The sequence below is a fragment of the Sinohyriopsis cumingii genome, chromosome 7 (assembly GCF_028554795.1).
Source record: "Sinohyriopsis cumingii isolate HCF-2022 chromosome 7, ASM2855479v2, whole genome shotgun sequence".
Classification (NCBI taxonomy): domain Eukaryota; kingdom Metazoa; phylum Mollusca; class Bivalvia; order Unionida; family Unionidae; genus Sinohyriopsis; species Sinohyriopsis cumingii.
Window position 1 is genome coordinate 130,251,709 of NC_142967.1, and position 20,112 is coordinate 130,271,820.

At 37.1% G+C, this 20,112-nt stretch overlaps 1 protein-coding gene across 1 annotated transcript; it reads right to left on the reverse strand.

Moving 5' to 3' along the window:
• Nucleotides 1-448: 448 nt before the first annotated feature.
• On the reverse strand, nucleotides 449-8,656 carry LOC149796132 (3-beta-hydroxysteroid-Delta(8),Delta(7)-isomerase-like). The gene is made up of 3 exons (XM_089966046.1): nucleotides 8,304-8,656; nucleotides 2,887-2,923; nucleotides 449-1,761 (listed from the first exon to the last, which is right to left on the reverse strand). Exons 1-3 carry the CDS (start codon nucleotides 8,587-8,589, stop codon nucleotides 1,398-1,400), a joined length of 687 nt encoding a protein of 228 aa, XP_089822172.1. The 5' UTR covers nucleotides 8,590-8,656; the 3' UTR covers nucleotides 449-1,397.
• Between the last annotated feature and the right edge of the window lie 11,456 nt (nucleotides 8,657-20,112).

Genomic DNA, 20,112 nt, shown 5'->3' on the forward strand with positions numbered 1-20,112 from the left:
AGCCAGACCAGTGTCCCAATGACGTAGTTGGGATCTCCATTGTACAATCTGATTAAATCAGATCTCAACAATCCAACATGTAGGACTGTGGATATCTGATTTTAATCAGATTAATCCGTTATATTACCATACTTGAACTCGCATGTAATTTTACTTAAGCAGATTCATGGGGGCGCGGGGGTAAGGGTGAAGTATGAAGCAAACTTGTTTCTTTCTGCATAATCTTCAACATATTATAAGTTCAAGTCAAAACAATCTAATGTGAATGAAACACAAATAAATAAGTAATTTAATCTTATTTCACTCTTTCTCTTGATTGGTATCCCTCAGCCCATCATTTAGTCAGTGTTATTGACTATTTTTTTTAGTGTCGTCTCCTGGGTCACTCTCTTCGGACTGTGCTATTCTAGGCAAGATCATCCGATAATATGAAGGTTGCAACACATAATACGCTAAAACAGTATATTTTATTTTCATCCTAGAGTATTGACAGGTACAGTATAACAAATTCTGTATATTATTCCACGTGGTGTAAGTTATTGTCTTTATGAGCCACAAATAGCTTAATCAGCATATACAAAATAATTGATAAAATGTCACTGCGATTGTTTTGTTTCATTACTTACAATACAATACAAACACCAAATAAAAATTAACGAATTAAACAAAATAAAGTGTATTCCTGCCATCCTTTCTTTACAGTTTGCTTGTATTCATTTACACGTTCATAGAGATTTGAGCACTGGCTAGAAATACTAGATAAGTTTTGTACATCACATACAAGCAATATACCGCTTGCATTGTTTTTTGTAAATTCTTTTCCTCCAGTGTGTTTCTTACACCAATGTACAGAATCTATCCATCCATCCGCGTCTATTTCTCTTTACCCACTTATCTACTTAATTATTATTAGCTAACCAACTACACCGGGCCATGTGCAATTCCCCGGAGGGCGCTGGCCGGATAAGCGATTTTTAAGCCACACCCTGTGATGTAAATAATCGGATAAAACCACATCGCGAGCTGTAGGCTGCACATGTCTAAATTGCAAACATACATACATACATCCATACATACATACATACTATCTTGCCTACATCTCACTAAGGATGAGTCTACTAATATCTAATTTTAAATAGTCACCTATCGATTTTTTCCCCGCAAATCTTTACTCGTTTGGTAAATGTTTTAATGCCCTTTGGTTTCAAAAGGCAACCTTATATAAAAAAAAATAAAAAAAATAAAGTAAATAATTTCTGCTGTAATTGATAAATTTCACTGCAGGTTATGCGTACTGGCATATTAAATTCATGACAACAGAATTAAACTATGTAGTTCAGCAAAGAGGAACCGCATATACCATGATATGTAGGGTCTACGATAACTTTCATATACAATTAAAATGCCTTCTTCCTCTGCTTCGAACTCTCATTAGGGTCCAGCTTGCACTGGGCTTCAACTAGGTGGCGTACGGCTTGTAGTATCATAATAAGTGGTACGATTATCCAAAACGCATTCAGAAAAACAAAATAAAACCAAAAGTGAAGTGGGTGCCACATTTCACCGTGTTTGAAACCTTCTCTTATCTCTGTTAGATAGTACAGAGTGTCGCCATATAATTGGCATAGGGAGACAATCAGCTGCAGAACGTAACGGTAAGGTGAGGGTCGTCTCGACAAAAACGCCGCCGCTGTTAAAAAACAAAGAGGCCCGTCGATGAAGGCTGTAATTGATTCCATGCATACCATAAAGGTATCGGAGCTGAAATAAATAGATACATATATAAATTATTAACTAAAGTATTTGTAGCATTCCTGCTTTCCTCACAAACTGATTTACACCATAGAAAACTGAAGCTATCAAAATACGAGGTGCGACGCCAGAAAAAAAAATCGCTCACACTTGAAGTGTATGACTCTTTTTCTGGAAATTACATAGAAATAGGCAAACACTATGTAATGACAAGTTAATTTACATGACGGAGGAATCTCGTTCAACTAATCCTTCCACCACTCAAACTTTACCCAGGGTTGTATTATCCAATAGGTACTGTGCCTAGGGTCTACGTAACCATTTTACCGAAAAGTGTGTACACAATGAGGCAGAGCCATGTCAATGTCAATCGTTTTATTAAAGAAGTGCCAAGGGCCTACAAAAACCTTAATCCAGTTCTACCCTTACCACTCTTCTTGCCAACTCCATCGGTTCAATGAACCTCTCATATCGTTGTCCGATTTACTTCTGAGTGAATGCGACTTTTGGCATTATGTATATAAACAAGGAATACGGGACAAAAATTAAAATTAAAATTAATAATCAAATTACGTTTTTTTTTAAGAATCGTTTGGAAAATACGATTTTGTACATTTTTCAATTAATCTGTTCATTTTCCATATTGAATGTGTATCGTAGAAAAGCCCTTGACGGAAAAGACCTAGTTCGTTCCGCTTGCATAATTGCCGGTTTAGGTCGAGATGTAACGACTGATACCGATGTTTCAAAAGACTCGTGCAATGAAATAACCAATCGCTGAAGTAATCACGATGAAATCGCATTCGCTCCGAAGTAAACCGGAAGTGTAATCATGGACATTGTGCCAAAGTGCACAAGACACAAAGCAACGGATAAAATGTTCACTATCTAACGCTGACATCTGATAACATGGCTGCTCCCAAGTGCTCCAAAAAAAATGAGCCTTAACTAGTTCAACACACACACACACACACACACACACACATATATATGGAGAAAAAACGTTTTACGTAAAGACCCTCAAGACAACGTTATGATAAAAGTTGCCTTATTATTCCGTTTAAGTAGAATACTTAACGCACGGTATTTGATATGAGAGAGAGAGAGAGAGAGAGAGAAAATGATGGTCTTTACGTGATATATCTACTATCTCCTTTGCCGTATTCTTTCCCTGAAAATTAAAAGTTAAAGAAAGGTTTTAAATTAATTATGTGTCTATTAACTGGTATCCACACGATACATGTACACGAGAGTAAAGTGCCCTACTATTAACTTGATCTAACGTAAGTTAGCGCTGTTTTGGGGTAGTCGAAATTAGACGTATAAACATTGTTTTTAAAACTAAAGTTAACTTTCACTTTAAAAAAAAACATAATAGCGATACGAATTGCTTAAGAAATTATTCTAAAATGTCCTAATTATAGATCAACACAAAACAATAGATTTGTACAAAGTACGCATAAATCTGATTATGTAACAAAACGCAGAAACGAAGTCAATATCACCAAAGGATGACCTAAATGAGGCTGAGATTGCTAGTTTGATTCGCGCTGGTCTGAGAGCTACTATAGTAACAGTCCCTATCAAATTTGATCCCATATGATTGAAGCAGCGACCAAGGCATGGTCCAATTAAGTGTTTTCTAGTTTTAAAAATAAAGGCTGTACAACAGTATACCTTGAACTAATAGCATGGATGCTACCACTCAAATGATTCAAAATAGTCGACCAGTTTATGAAAAGAAATTACTGAAAGTTTGTACTAGCCTTGATTACGTGAGTCATACTCGATAGTAACTTTTGCTCAGTTTTTAAAAGCATTTCTGCCTGGATGCATTCGTTAGAACTGTTCAAACGTTTTATTTTTGAGTAATAACTTGGTCATATAGTTTCATAACAATCATATCAGTTTCCAACTCAGAACTATTTACGCAGCACTAAAAGTACTTTTTCATTCTCTTTTGTTACAATCAACCAAAATATTAGAAAATCTGTTTTATTTTGGAAGAAGTAAGCACTCAAACTTTGTTTTGTATGTGTGGAGCACCTGTGTTTCAAAACTGATGTGCATCAGTTATATATTTGAAAGATCTTAATCGATACCATTAGTATTAACTTGGATGTTTATATGCCGGGGGTGGATCCTGGGGGTGGAGGTGAGGGGTACGAGCCGATATGCCACGTCGCCTCCCCAACCCTGGAAAACAACCCGAACATTTCAAATCATAGGTTTTCTTTACGGTCGTGTCAATGCGGTAATCACATGATACCAACAAATAGCTTTCGGTGACATGTGGTTCCTGCCTGATGAGCCTGGCTTTCTCCAGATTGCTGTCTTTATGTTTTCGGACAAAGTATGCTGAGAAATATGTGTCCTTTCCTCCTTTCGTACCAATAACACCTGACGTTTATTTAATAGTTTCGAAGTTTTTTGTACAATAACATTGGAAAGGGGGAGGGGTTGTTCATATCACGTGACTACTGGACGGCTGATATCATGGACATGTAGGTAGCGAAATGTCGGTAGTCACGTGCCTAGCAATGCCAATGGCGAATACCATGTAAAATTTCATCAACTCTGGTTTCGTCTCGTCTGTCAGCGGATTAAGGAATAAAGGATGTTCATTCATGAGAAAATAAACCATCTTTGCATGGTTTTCATGCTGGTATGGATCGATATAAGGTCGTTTAAGTTAGCTAGACCCGCCAGTAAGCGGCTACTCTACGCCGCTCGATCGCGACGAATTCAAAAAATGTCTATAAGTAATGGGCCCTGATCCCACATACATGTAAAATTATCTAAAACAGATGGGGAAGGATAAAAGGAAATTATGACTAAACTTGTTTATCCTCAAAGAATATACTGCATCTGGATATGTATTCGGAACCGTCTCAGCTATATCTGAGATATAAAATTATGCCTTTGATATATGTCGGCGCACATAATTTATAGAAGAAAAAAAAAATTACATTTTGTTCGCTGGAAATGTCTCCGTATAAATAACTCCCAAATCTATTCGGACAAGCTTGGCTATTTCAATCATTGAATTGACTTGGAATTACTGAGAGGTTACGAATGAAAACAAATCATTTGTTTCGTTTATAACTTCCAGGTGAATGCTTGTTTCGTAAATAGCTAAAGGGGTCTGAATAGTAGACCAGCAAGTAAATATCCGCTTTGTTCTACTTTCTACCGGCCGCTCTCTTGTAATAATAAATGAAATAAAGTTCATAGTAATAGAGTCCTTGCTAGACGGTCTCAACGCATTACTCTTGCCGTGGAGTGATGTTACTTTGTACGCATCAGTCAACAAGTTTAAAAAGTCAACAGACAACGGATAGACACATGTTTTGCAGTGGCGGGGCTAGGAGGGTGCGGACTGCACCGGGTGACACCATCAGGGGGAGTAAAACCAAAATGACTGTCTATAAAAGTTTAGAACTTTTGTGCAGGAATGAGGTCCATGGGGCTGACAACGTGTTACCACACATGACTATCACAAAACGGTTGAATTTTCGTGCAAAGGGCGGGGGGGGGGGGTCCATGGGGGGGTGAAACCATGAGTTACCGTACACGACTGTCTATATATTTTTTAAATTTTTGTACATGAAAAAGGTCCATGGGGATGACACCATGAGTTACCGCACTGGGTGACACCAACCCTAGTGACGCCACTGGTGTTCTGTTCTAATACTAAAAAGCCAATGTTCTGAAGGATTTTATGCTATGGGTCAAAGAAGAGAGATTTTAATTACCATCCGCATATTAATGTCAGTGGAAATAGACTTATTAATTAGTAGAGTGCGGCCGATAGTCCGAAAGTATTTCTGCGGAGTGGGTCTTCGCTACCAGTAATGTCAGGAAAAAGCGGAGATGATCAGTAGGATTGATCTCGATGTTGCCAACGATGGAAAAGATGGGACAAGTGGCAAATCGATCCCCTAAGAAATCGAGGTCAATTTCAGGTCTTGGAGGCCCCAGGAAATGTCCCGCTAACATAGTGTGCCAGTCCAAGGCTACTTCTGGATGAACCTGCTGTTCGCCGGTTTATGAGGAACGATCCGTCCATCTCGTTTATTCGTTGTGCAGACAAATCGCGCAAACAGAAATTAACATACAGATCAACTAGCTACTAAACCTGGGGTCCCGAGTGGCCAAGTTGTCTAAAGCGCTTACGGTTACGTCTCACTGCCATCTAACCTCTGTCTGCATGGGTTTGTGAGAAAGCTTGCCAGTAGCTTGTCGTGGGCAAAGGGATTCGTATCGTTGTTTACAATTTACCTGTCAAACATGTACCATATAATAACTACAAAGGAGGACACTTCTCTCCTTTCTCGCGCAACCTATTTAAGAAAAAACGCTGATATTCAAGCTAAGCTTTGCAAAGCTTAACAAATTGGGTACAAAAATTTAGCTCAGGCTTTCTACTGCGTATCTCTATCCAAAGTTTGACTTAGTATCATACCTTTAAGGAATGCCAGACCATTTTCCCACGTTACCGCTCCACATGGTCCTGATCGTGACCGCTTGATATGCAAGTAAAAACCCCGCTGAATGGAACACTGTCCTCTCATTGGTTAAAAGAAAATGACGTCCTGCATTTATATATAACTTAGTTGGTCAAAGAGAAAAGCAGTATTCCATTCAGCACGTTTGTCTTGCATATTAAGCGGGCGCGATCATGGCCATGTCGAGCAGTAGCGTGGGAAAATGGTCTGGCATTCCATAAGGTGGCGCTATACAGTTTCGCATTTTGCATAGGGTTAGGAATTTAAAGAAAAAGAATGTCCCCGGCTTTCCTCACTGGTTATACTGGCTATTTAAAAAAGACCTTGTATATCTTAGGTATAATGCAAAGAACCTTTAATTCCCTTTATTTTGGTGTATGATTGATGGGTGTACTATGGGTTATAGAGTATACAGCTTGGCCTTACTTCAAATGTGCACCTTTCAAAAAAGTGCTAGCTCTACTTGGTCATTTTCACTTCCTGAACTTCAGAGGTCAATTGTATAAAAAAGAGCCGATACCTTTTTTTACATTTTATATATTTGGTAATTCATTCATTGCACTTTCAGAAGCTGGTATTGTCTAGTCTGGCAAAATTCATTTTCCCTATTTTAATAGCTGCTATGTATAGTGTACTTTAGACTAATTCAGACTGATTTTTTAACACAAGGGAGCAGTCATTTTAGTTAGCAGTGTGCTTAAATCATGTAAAATTTCCAAAAGTACAGTATCCAAAAGAAATATCATCCACATTACATTAATGTAGCATAGAGGTATGCAAACATTCTCTCCACTGTGCATGTTTTAAATGCGAACTACTTCACTTTACATACGTCACTCTCTCAAAAGTACATATTATCTGGTGAGCGCCACCTAAAGGTATGATAGAAAGCCAAACTTCGGATACGCAAGTCGTATGTCTGAACTAAACATCGGTAGCAAATTTATTACGCTACGCGAAGTTTAGCTTGAAATAGCAGCGTTTATTCTTAAATAGGTCGCGCGAGAAAGGAGAGAAGTATCCTCCCTGCAGGGCCGGCGCTACCATATAGGCAAACTAGGCAGCCGCCCAGGGCGCTGATTTCAGGGGGCGCATTTCTCCAAATCAACAACAGTTTTGAAAAATAAATAAATAAATTTCAGTTTCATTGAGGGTCGTTTTTTACCCTGGTTTATTTCATACAGGGGCAAATAATCGGGTAGATTCAGTCTGACCGAAACAACAGGCTGACCGGAACAAGCAAAATGAGTGAGTGAAAATCGCGCGTACACGAAACTTTCAGGACTTAATTACGTTCGCGTGTTTTTATAGGCCAAGAGTTTTTCCGTGGAATCACGGGTATACATACGAAACCTTCAGTTTGCCGCGGAAACCAAATGGGGGGGGGGGGGGTGGTAACTCCTTATTTTAATGGTGTAAACAAGGAAAGAATTGGGCAGACAATTTTTTTTTTTTGCGGGGGGGGGGCGCCAGATTCTAACCTTGCCTAGGGCGCCAGATAGTCTGGCGCCGGCCCTGCCTCCCTGTAGTTATTGTATAGTACAAATATGACAGGAAAAGTGTAAGCATCAATACGAGCCCCTGTGCTCGTAGATTGGTGTTTCTTTCCGGGGTTTACCCGGGTTCTTCCTCCACTATTTATACTGGCCGCTAAAAATTGTGTTAAACCCTACAACAAAACCTAAAATGCTTACTTCAAACTGACCCCCCCCCCGAGATGGATCAAGGAAAATCGTGTCTATGTAGGGAGAGAGGGTTGAAGTAGGCATGGTATTTGCAGAACGGAAACTCATAGTGGGGGACCAGGGGGTGAAGCCAACATAATCTCCTGCATTCATGGCGTTTTCAGGGCATAATGTTTCTACCATTAATCTTTTTAAAATAAATATTACTCTGAGAAATGTTCTTTGCACTTTTTTTTGGGGGGGGGGGGGGCGACCATCCTTCCCCATGGATCCTACACTGCATTCACACACACACACACCTATACAAGAGTTACTGAATCATTAATGTCAATATCTAATAATACATATGAATACTTACACATCTGAGCAAGGTAGGAACTCTTCCCGGCCAGACTCGCGTGAAAAGTGCTGAAATATCCCTCTAGTATCAGGTGTATAAAGCCACACATTACAAACCAGCACAACTTCAATCGGTTCTGTATAGGAAATTTTCGTCTTGTCGTGTACACCCAGGTACCTAATAAAACTATTGCTGTTAGTCCGAAAAAAATGCCAAGTAATTCCACTATACTAGACGTATTAGGGACATAGTTGGGTATATGCACTTCCCGTGGAAAATACGGATGATTTCCTGAAATAGCCATGCCTCTCAGTATAAACCGTTTGTGACCGATAAACACTCTTGCTCGGTATTTGTTTTCCAGAATACATGCAGTGACTTTAGTGAAGATACGACAACATGCCTCTGTAAATTTTATCCAGGATATCTTGTAATGTTTCCAAACATAACACGTTGAGTGGTAACCAAGCGCACTGCTTTTGAAATCATACTTGTTTGATCTAAATATTCCAAACGAATGAATGTTCCTGACATAAACGACTAAATAATTCAATCTGAAATAAATTACTTGGATTGCTCAATATTATGTCAAATGAGAACGAGCACTAATTGATCATGCTCTTGAGTTACCAATGGAGTATCGAGAATCAACATCAAAATAATTAGTACTAGATAAAGGCTGCTGATATCATCCTTTGCCTGGTCTTCTCTTGGAATTCTTTCAACAAATTCCTTGAGCAGAGATTTCAATACGCTATTTCGTCCAGCTATAAGGAAGTAGTGATTTTACAAAAGTTAAAAATAATTCATGTGTCGTATGTCTCGAACATCTGAGAATAGTCATAAGTGATCAAAGACCCAAATGTATGAACATTTCAAACAATGACCTGATGTCTGAGGACTTTCGCCTACCCCAAGGAAAATCTGAGTTTGGTCATAATATAGAAACTACTGTGGACTTCACCCTATAACGAAATATACACCAACTGGCACAACAAGACAAATTTGTTCATACAACTGTCATTATGTTATGTATATTTGATTTAATTTATATCTGATGTATACTCATACAGAATTGTTGAACAAAGATATTTCTTAATTTTTTTATTCGGATTTCCAAAACCGGAGTGTTATTTCTTGTGTTTCTACAAGGAACTGTAGAAAACCACACTTACATGATACATAATACGTCATTGCCTTCCATCTTGGATTCTTCGTCGGGACTCGAACTTGATTCATTAGAACATTTCATTATTAGGACTTCTAAAATTTTATTCGTGGATTATTCTTGGATTATTTTTGGATTGATTCATAAAACCATAAGTTCTTTTTTTTGGTCATTTTTACAGTATTTTTACAGGGAAATAAATACTTTTTACAATTTTTCAAAGCTTATTGTTTTCACTTTTTCTTGTGTTACTGTTTATTCGAGCCTAAACACGTAACATAAGAATTGGTATCTCGTCCGGGATATTTAAATTTTGGCTAGAATATTTCAGAAAACTTTGTTTTATGAAATTTGAATTCCACTAGGATTTGAAATTTTTAGTGAAATCGTCAAGCATTTTCTAAAATGTCATCAAAAGTGGAAATCTTTCTTTCAAATCCTACCCAGGAACAATTCGATCTTTTCAAAAAAGATGAATTGATTCAACTTGAAAGAAAATACGATCTTTTTGAGGTAAAGTCTTCCTAAAGGAAACAAGAAATAAGAAATATTTTGGTCCAGCATTTGGTTGAAAAGAATGTTTTGGATAAAAGTGCTTTGGTTTTGATCAGTAAGTCTGTTTCAGGTTCTGGCACAAAAGTAAAGGAATTATAATTAAAATACAAGATGGAATTGGAGTTAAGGAAGCTGGAACTTCAGAAAGAAAAAAGAGAGAAAGAGAGAGATGCAAATGCAGTTACAAAAATAACAAATAAAGTTACAATTTGAAAAAAAGGAGAGAGAGAGACAGGAAAGAGAGAAAGAAAAAACAGATGCAAATGCAATTAGATAAGGAAGAAAGAGAGAAAGAAAGACAAGTGCAGTTACAAAAGGAAGAAAGAGAGATATACATACAGATGCAAAGAGAGAAGAATGAAAGGGAATTTCAAATTCGGTTAAAAGAAATAGAGCTAGCAAAGAGAAAACACTCCTCTACTTTGGATGTTTTACGAAATATCAAGTTAGCACCTCCTTTTCTGGTAGGAGAAGTAGACAGATATGTTCTTCGTTTTGAAACAATTCCTGAGAGATTTAAGTGGCCAAGAGAGTACTAGACTCTATTATTGAAATGTGTGCTCACCGGTAAAGCTAGTGATATTTACAATTCATGGTCACTAGAACAGAGTGGTGACTATGATGTAGTTAAGGTCTATATCTTGATGGGTTATGAGTTAGTCCCTGATGCTTATCGGCGAAAATTCCGAAACTATAAAAAGAAGCTGACCAGACCTATGACGAATCTGCATGAGAAAAACCACGACAATTTGATAGGTGGTGCTCTTCTAGAAAGGTTAATAAAGATTACGAAAATCTCAGACAACTCATATTGGTTGAAGAGTTTAAGACCTGTGTCTAGCGTTAATCTTGACGAGCATAAGATCGAAAGCTTGGAAAATGCTGCTCGAGCTCCTGACAATTATGCTTTAACTCATAAAGTGTCTTTTGTAAATAAGACTTCTAGTCAACAGTCTTCTGGAAGAAAAGTATTTCAGCCTAATACAAGCCATTCTAAAACTCAGACTGGCACAACTTCTAAAAAAAATCAAGCTTTTGATAAGCTTGATTGAAGATCCTTGTCTCTTCCTACGTTTACATATTGCAAGAAAAAAGGGCACGTTATTTCTGATTGCTACAAATTGAAAAATTTTCATCAGAATCAAGACATACCTATTCCAAATGCTCTTATTTCTAAGAGTTCAAGGTCACGGTCACGTATTGAAAGAAATACATTTGTTGGGTCTAACAAACCCCAGTCTGATTTTATTATGGAGAATTATGAACCATTCATATCGAAAGGTTCTATATCACTCTTGGGTGATTCGGCCAATCCTATCCCTATTAAAATTTTAAGGGACACAGGAGCTTCTCGGCTTGTCAGGCATTTTGGCTTTTTTTTCTGAGAAGTCTTCTTCTAATGTGAGTGTTCTTATTCAGGGAGTAGAGTGTGGCTCTATTAATGTTCCTCTCCATTGTGTAAATTTGTCAGCAGACTTAGTCTCAGGACCCGTGACAGTCGGCACATTGTTTGGTTTACCCGTTAAGGGTATTCATTTATTACTAGGCAACGACCTAGCTGGCGACAAGGTTGTGGTTAATCAACTTGTAACTGACAAGCCTTGCTTGGATCAGAAAGTAGATCCAGTTGAAAAAGAATTCCCTGATTTATTTCCAGCTTGTGCAGTTACCAGAGCTATAGTAAAGAAAGCTCTTGAGAATGATATTGATAAGGAAAGTATTCTTTAAGCTGACACATGTATTGGTCAGGTTTTTGAAGAGGTCAATTTCACTCCAGGTTTGGATCAGTCAGAAGGTATTGATCACAGTGATCCTCTTTTAACTACTCATTCTCTTTATTCGAATCAGGGTGATAAACGACAATAACTTGTCTTTGAACAGGAAAAAGATCCTGAGACCTCCTGTTTGTTTCAAAGGGTCATTAGTGAAACTGAAGCTACTGAAGTTCCTGTTATTTCATTAAAAATGGAATTCTTATGAGACAATGGAGACCTCCCGAGGTACCTGCTGGTGATGAGTGGTCAGTGAACTATCAAACTGGAGCTCCAAATCCTTACAGACAGGAATTACTTAGTCTGGCCCATGAAACTCCATTGGCTGGTCATTTAGGGCTTAATAAATTTTACCACAACATCTTCACTCACATTCTATTGGCCAAAATTCAAAAGTGGTGTGGTAAATATTGTAGATCTTGTCATTCTTGTCAAATGGTAGGAAAACCCAATCAGAAGATACCTAAGGCTCAGCTTCAACCTGTTCCTGCCTTTGACGAACCATTTAGTAGAATTATGGTAGATTGTGTTGGTACCTTACCTAAGACCAAGTCAGGTAACCATTACCTGTTGACCATTATGTGTGTGTCAAAAAGGATTCCAGAGGCAATTCCTTTGAGGAATATAAAATAAAAAATATAAAACAATAGTAAAAGCTTTGATAATTTTTTTATTAAAACTCAATTTAGCCTTCTCAAATCTGTCCAGTCTGATCAAAGCTCAAATTTCATGTCCGGAATTTTCCAGCAAGTTATGTACGAATTATGCATCCAATAATTCAAATCTTCTGCCTATCAACCTGAGAGCCAAGGAGCATTAGAAAGATTATCAGACTTTAAAAAAAAATGATTCGATCATATTGTTTTGATGCGGGTAAAGATTGGCATGAAGGCATTCATTTACCATTGTTTGCTGCTGGGAAATCAGTTCAAGAATCTTTAGGCTTCAGTCCCTATGAACTGGTTTTAGCCAGGACTCTATTACCAGGATGAGAGATCGTTTCCTTCGAGTTTTTATCATATCTTGACTTCATTATGGATTAAGTAAAGTGCAGTAATGCTCTTGCGACCGCACAAGACTTTGACAACTTATACTTCTAATTGGAAACATATTCAAGAAAATTAATTTCAGTATCTTCATTAAAAAGAAGTTTCTCTTTAAATAACAAGATTGTGCGTTGACCATTGAAGGAAACGAGCTCTCATCCTGGTGATAGAGTCCTGGCTCTCTTGCCCGTACCACAAAATCCTCTTCAGGCCAAGTATTATGTTCCCTACACAGATGACAAAAAAAAAATAAATGATTAAAATTACATCATAAATACTCCTGGGAGGCGTAAACAAAACCAACTCTGTCACATAAACATGCTAAAAGAGTATACTGAACGAGACAGCCAGGTTAAACATGCAATTAATTTAGATGTGCCTGTCCCACTCATTCAAGATTTAAGTGAAGGAATATCATCGGATTCTACTGATATTGGAGTGACACATCTTCGGAATTCAGAAATTATAAAAGATCTGGACCAGAAACTTTCACATTTGCAAGAGCAAGAGAGAAATGAACTTAAACAGTTATTATTTGAATATGAGCATTTATTTCCTGATGTTCCTACAAGAACGAACACAATTTTCAATGACGTTGAAATTTTAAATTCCAAACCTGTGAAACAACCCCCGTACAGGATGAACTCTCTCAAACAGGAATACATGAAAAAAGAAATTCAATATTTGCTGGAGAATGATTTTATAGAGCCCAGGAAAAAAGTGACTTTCTTTCACCATGTATACTTGTTCCAAAACCAGATACAACTTTCTGTATGTGTACTGATTATAGGAAGGTGAAGAGTGTGACAAAAACAAGTTCATTCCCATTACCAAGAATCGATGACTGTATTGATAAGATTAGGAATGCCAAGCATGTCACCTAATTTGACCGTCTGAAAGGATTTGGGCAAATTCCACTAACGGAAAGAGCAAAGGAAATGTTGGCATTCGTGACTCCAGATGGACTTTGCCAATATAAAGTAATGCCGTTTGGGAGGAAAGGGTCGCCAAGTACATTTAAGCGTCTCATGAATATGATTCCCTCTGGTCGAGACAATTGTGATGCTTACATCGGTGATGTCATCATCTATAACGACACCTGGAAAAAACATTTAGCAACAGTTCGGAAATTCTTTGATTTCCTCACAGAGGCAAGTTTGACAAATTAATTTATCCAAAAGTGAGTTCTGCCAAGCTAGTGTAACTTTTATAGGATATATCGTGTGACATGGATAAATTAAACCTATAGATGCTAAGGTCAAGGCTATCTCTGAATTCTCTGTGCCTGTAAATAAAAAGCAGTTGATGCGATTTTTAAGGAAGGCCAGATAGTATCGGAAATGTTGTTCCAATTTTTCTTTTGACTGAAAAATGTAAGGAGGCTTTTGACAAGGTAAAAGCCATACTTAAAGGCGCGCCAGTTCTTACAGCTCCAAATTTCAGCCAATCCTTTAAAGTGTATGTTGATGCAAGTGATTTTGGGCTGGAGCAGTTTCAATTCAAGTAGGTAAAAATGATATTGATCAGCTAGTGTGTAATGTTTCTAAAAAATTAAAAAAAGCATCAAAGAAATTATTCAACAATCGGGAAGGAATGTTGACTTTGATATTGGCATTACAACATTTTGATGTTTACATTAGTTCAGCTCCTTCATCGGTTATTGTGTTTAGTGACCACAACCCCCCTACTTTCATCGGCAAGATGAATATTAAAAATCAAAGACTACTAAGGTGTAGTTTGTTGTTACAGGAATATGATATTGACATCAGGCACATCAAGGGAAAATATAATTTAATAGCAGACGCACTTTCTCGTGTGTAAGAATGTATTATTTCAAGTACACTGTGTGTGTAATTTATAATAGTTTTCTTTAATCTCATGTAAATTAGTCTGTGGTACAAAGTAAGCTTTATCATATAAATCTTTATTTTTTTTATGGAGGGAAGTGTTATGTATATTTGATTTAGTTTATATCTGATTTAATTGTTTGTAAGTTTTAAAATCTTTTTATGTATTGTTAATTTCATTATATGTCAAAATAATGTAGTTTCTTTTACTAGGAACTCGATACATTTCCAGAAAATATTTTGACCTTGACTGTTCATTTTGTAAACACTTAAAGCTGGCATGGTTTCTGACCTTAAATCAAAATTAGAAACTGTCACGTGAACAATTTTTTTAAAACAAAAATTTATTTTTATTGTGCGAATAATAAGGCTGAGATCGAGGCTGAGTTGGATACGTGCCCCTCGACTTGTAAATAGCTTTTAGTGAAGTAAAGAACATTTTTTATTTTATTCTCGGAGTAAAATGATTGGGTTTTGGTGGCAGGATGGAAACCATATAGATCAACATCCTCAAACCATGTACATACTTGCTAAGCATAAAAAGGTACATGCATATAGGGTCTACCTAACAGAAATTTGCCCGCGTGGCAGTCCATACCTTCAATGATCTACCCAAAAAGAAATTAAAATTAAAGACATATTCAAAAAAGGAAAAGCGCTGGGAAATTTGCCTTTCAAACACAGAATTCAAATTTATTCAAAAGACTTCAACTTTTTTTAAAACATTTTTTTTACACATGCAATGTACGTTTTCTTCAGACCAGACAAATGGCGTAACGAAAAGCTAACTTTATTCAAGAACGAATGAAGTTGTGAGCGACCATTGCCAACAACTATTCCATGATGCAGCTGAAAGATAGCAGCTGCAGTTTCAGTGGATATTTGCGCATGTATTTTCTTATACCAATGTGTGGCTCGACACACTATTAATAACAGACCTTTGAATATTGACCTGTATTTTCTCTTAATGGTACTGAAGTCTTTGCATTCGTATCTGATAAACAAAAGGCAAATAAAAGTAAAATGACATTAAAATTTAAGAATTGGCATCACATTCTCTCTTTGTTCCCGCAGCTTAGTGTGCTGAGTGTAATAATGTTTATACATATATCTCTTATTATGAAATATCCTATTCCAAATCACAAACGAAGTAGCCTAATAGTATGGAACCTAAATATATACAAATCACAGACTAAGTAATATCATGGAACCAAAATATATACAAATCACAGACTAAGTAATATCATGGAACCAAAATATATACAAATCACAGACTAAGTAATATCATGGAACCAAAATATATACAAATCACAGACTAAGTAATATCATGGAACCAAAATATATACAAATCACAGACTAAGTAATATCATGGAACCAAAATATATACAAATCACAGACAGACTAAGTAGCCTAATAGTATGGAACCTAAATGGCTGATAACGTTTGGAAAAAAATCTTGCGTCAAAGCTTCATTTTTTTACGCATGCAGTCCTATAATCACCATCGGTTTAAAAAATAGATTCTATCATAAGAAAAGTTGATTTTAACATATCTGAGAAACATTATTTTTGTTGTCAAGCGACTTAGTATTATACAGACACATATATTACTATTCACTGGATAATACTGATATTATCACTATCAAAATAGGATTACTATTCACTGGATAATACTGATATTATCACTATCAAAATATGATTACTATTCACTGGATAATACTGATATTATCACAATCAAAATAGGATTACTATTCACTGGATAATACTGATACTGATTCCCTGAGTGAAACGCACCTAAACGAAGAAGAACGATTCACCCACCTATGAATCGCCTACACATTTTTCTGGTGTATCTGGAGTGGCTTGGCAAAGAAGAGCGACGTGAAGTTGGTGTTTGTTTTGCCGTCACATTACAGCTAGTCAGCAAGCTCCAACATCTTTCAAAGGGTCAGAATGACAGACCAATGCAAAAGAGACATATACACTCTGGGAAAAAACATGCAATTATCAACAGCATCTATGCATCCACCATAACCATCCCAGATGAGATCAAAAAACAAGTTCTCTTTATTCGCTTATCACAGAGGTACAAGCTTTTCATCTTTGGTGACTTCAATACTAGAGCTGGCACATATCATCAGACATGGCCAAGTGTCACTAACAAAAATGGCTTTGACAGGATAACGAGAAACAAGTATTTGGCGAAGAAATGCGCAGCCAACTCAAAACAAGGTATAGGAAATCCGAGAATGTCGAGAACTATTCATCCTTCATAGACTGTGTACTAAACTGCATCCATAACCCTAGATCCCACCACACATTAACATACTATTGGTTCCATGTGAACGATGTTGCCACACAAAGACTTCATAGTGAGACACATCAGCTAAGGAAGTTTTTTTAAATATACAGCACGTCCTCAACTAAGAAGGAAGTATTCAACAACATCAAGAGACTGTCCTGTGAAAACTCATGGAGTTGAAAAGTTCATGGCTGAGCAATAAAGCAGAACAAATTCAGTTCAGACAGGAATGACACGAAGGACCTCTATGATGCTTTGAAGGCAATCCACGAGCCACAGTCATCATGAACATCTCCAATACTGACTGCCGACAGCACCACATTGCTCTTTGACATAGAAAAATTACTTCTGCGATGTACACATAACACCTTAGCAACATCCTCAATCAACAGTCATCTGTCAGCGAGGAGGTAAATGATCGATTGTGCCAAGTGGAAATCAATATGTCAGTTGCCGATCCTTCGATGCTGATTGAAACTGAGAAAGCATTTAACTTTTGTTGTCAATTGGCAAAGCACCTGCAGCAAGATGATATTCCAGCCAAAGTCTATAAAGCCGGAATCTCGCATATATCATGAAACTGACTTACATTAGGGAACTATGCCTCAGAAATATATGGGTGCATTCGTCGCCAATTTCTACAAGCGGAAAGCAAATATACAGTCCTGTGACAATTGTCCGGGCGTCTCCTAGTTGAATTCTGCTGTATCGCCTTGTGCATCACATCAAACATGGACTCCTGGCTCTGAATCAGCGTGGCTTCAGCAATGCCAGTGTACCACCGACATAGTGTTCAACTCCAGGAGAACTGCCAGGAACAAAACTCAACCAGTATACAACACTCGTCGACATGACAAAGGTTTTTGACACAGTCAGTCTTGGAGGCCTTTGGGAAATAATATCATAATTTGGTTTCCAATATAAATGTGGCAATTCTATGATGTCAAATTGTTGGAACCATCCGAGTAACCAACAGAATCAACTAAAACTGTGTGATGACCCCTGTCCTCTTTGTTATGATGTTCTCTGCCATGTGTACTGATGCCTGTTTGTGACATTGACACTGGGATCGATCGACGTCAGATACCGGACTGACGGTATGCTCTTCAATCTGAGGAGACTACAGACGAAGACAGTTACAGAAGGTAACTGTTCCTGACCTCCTATTTGCTGACGACTGAATGCCAAATCTAAGTCACACATACAACAGAGTAGGGACCATTTCTCGTTAGCTTTTGATAATTTTGATCTCACTGTCAGTATTAAAACGACACAGGTGATTCCGAAACCTGAATCGTAAAAGCCTTACGTGTAACCTAACATCACATCAAATGGCCAGACCCTACTGGTAGCCACCGTCCTTTCGGTATTTTTATGTGGTGGGCAAATGCCAAATTTCATATTCTTTGGTATAGACGATCGAGAGAGTATGAAACAACTTGACACTCACCCAAGTTCCTGTCAAAACGCGTTCTTGCTTAGTGTGGTAGCAAGACTGGTTTAAGTTAGACGTTTCAGCACATGTACGGCACACGTACATAAAAGGAACCATTCGACTTCATTGCCAATGATGTGGTAAAACAAGAAGGTACAAGTTCGTAGGTGTTAACAATTTTATATTTGATTAAACTTTGTATTAGCGGGTGTGTTCCACGTCGATGTGTTCGATTAACATTCCAGGGTGACCGGTGAGGAAACGAGTATATTTACAGACCAAAGGATACAAGGAACGTGCATTAGTGCGCCTTCCAAACACAAGGTTCCATATCCACCACATTGTAATTTTTGTCGATACGTCATGATTCTGTATCGTTTTTGAAACGTCCATCGAAGTTGTTCCCACATTTCTATAATTTAGTATCTTTGACTTTATAAACTTAGGCGTCCTTCTTATATTTGCTCGTCCAATTCTGACATGGTGAAATCTAAGAAACGACTTTTAAGGTCTCGTTATGGAACACAAGATGGGCTTCCTTTAATTAAATATTCTTTAAATTCATTTGCGATATGTGGGTTTTCTAAATCCCATCCATTGGCAGAAAGGCAATGTTCTTTTCTCCACTGTTGTTAGTATTTTATATCCAATTGTCTTCACTGTTTCGCACAAGTAATGAAGCCTGTGAAAACCTTTGGCGGAATATAGAAAGCAAAAGGAGAGATACGATTGAGTGGATATAATAGCTTGTTTGTTTTCGGGCATGTACATTTTTCGGTAGACAAATCCACATGCTTTAGCAATGGTAGAAGCTTCCTTCAAGGGATTGATACCTCTGTGAACCAGAAATACTTGTAGAAATTTTCAACAAAACCGTTTTATAATGTGTACACCAGATGGGTGCTATATTTCAACATTTCTTCTTGAAAGTAAAATGGCTCTGAAGACTGGGTTTGGTACCTTTATTGTGTAAGTTAATGATGTACCTGACCCGAGACATTTATTTTGTAAACTACATAATGCATGACTAATATTTCTCTATGATTGTGGATTAAATATTCAGATCATTATTAATTGTAAACATGTTTACTCCATTTAGAGGTAAAACTATTCGTCTTGATTCTGACCTTAGAAACTTACATAATATCAATTTCTATTTAGTTGAAAGATTATTTTCATAAAATGGAAATTGCGAGCTTGGAAAAGTAGAGGGATATACAATCTTGTTTACATAATAATTATTCATCCAAGCGTTAACATCTGAAGCAGAATTTCGCTTATTACTGTGTTCTGTTTGTAATTTGATTGGATTAGTTTATTCAGATTATTCACTTGAATTACAAAGTGCTCAGTAATGTTCATAGACGGAAACATTAATTTTGAATTATAGTGAATTCGGTCAAAAACATTTTTGGATTTTATTATTGTGATACGTCAAAGAATGTTAATACATCACCACATTTCAGGCCATTAGCACATTAGCTCAGTAAAGACTGCGTGCACATCAACGCATGCAATTTTGGAATACCAATATAATTCGATTGGAGCTTCCTACACTTGGACTTGTGATAGAACATTTATAACCATTTGGGATTTAATTTACAATACCGTGATTTACTTTAATTTTCATATTGTAATACAGGGAAATAAACTATTTGTAAAATTTTACAAAACTTGTTGGTTTTCGATATTTTCTTTTACTT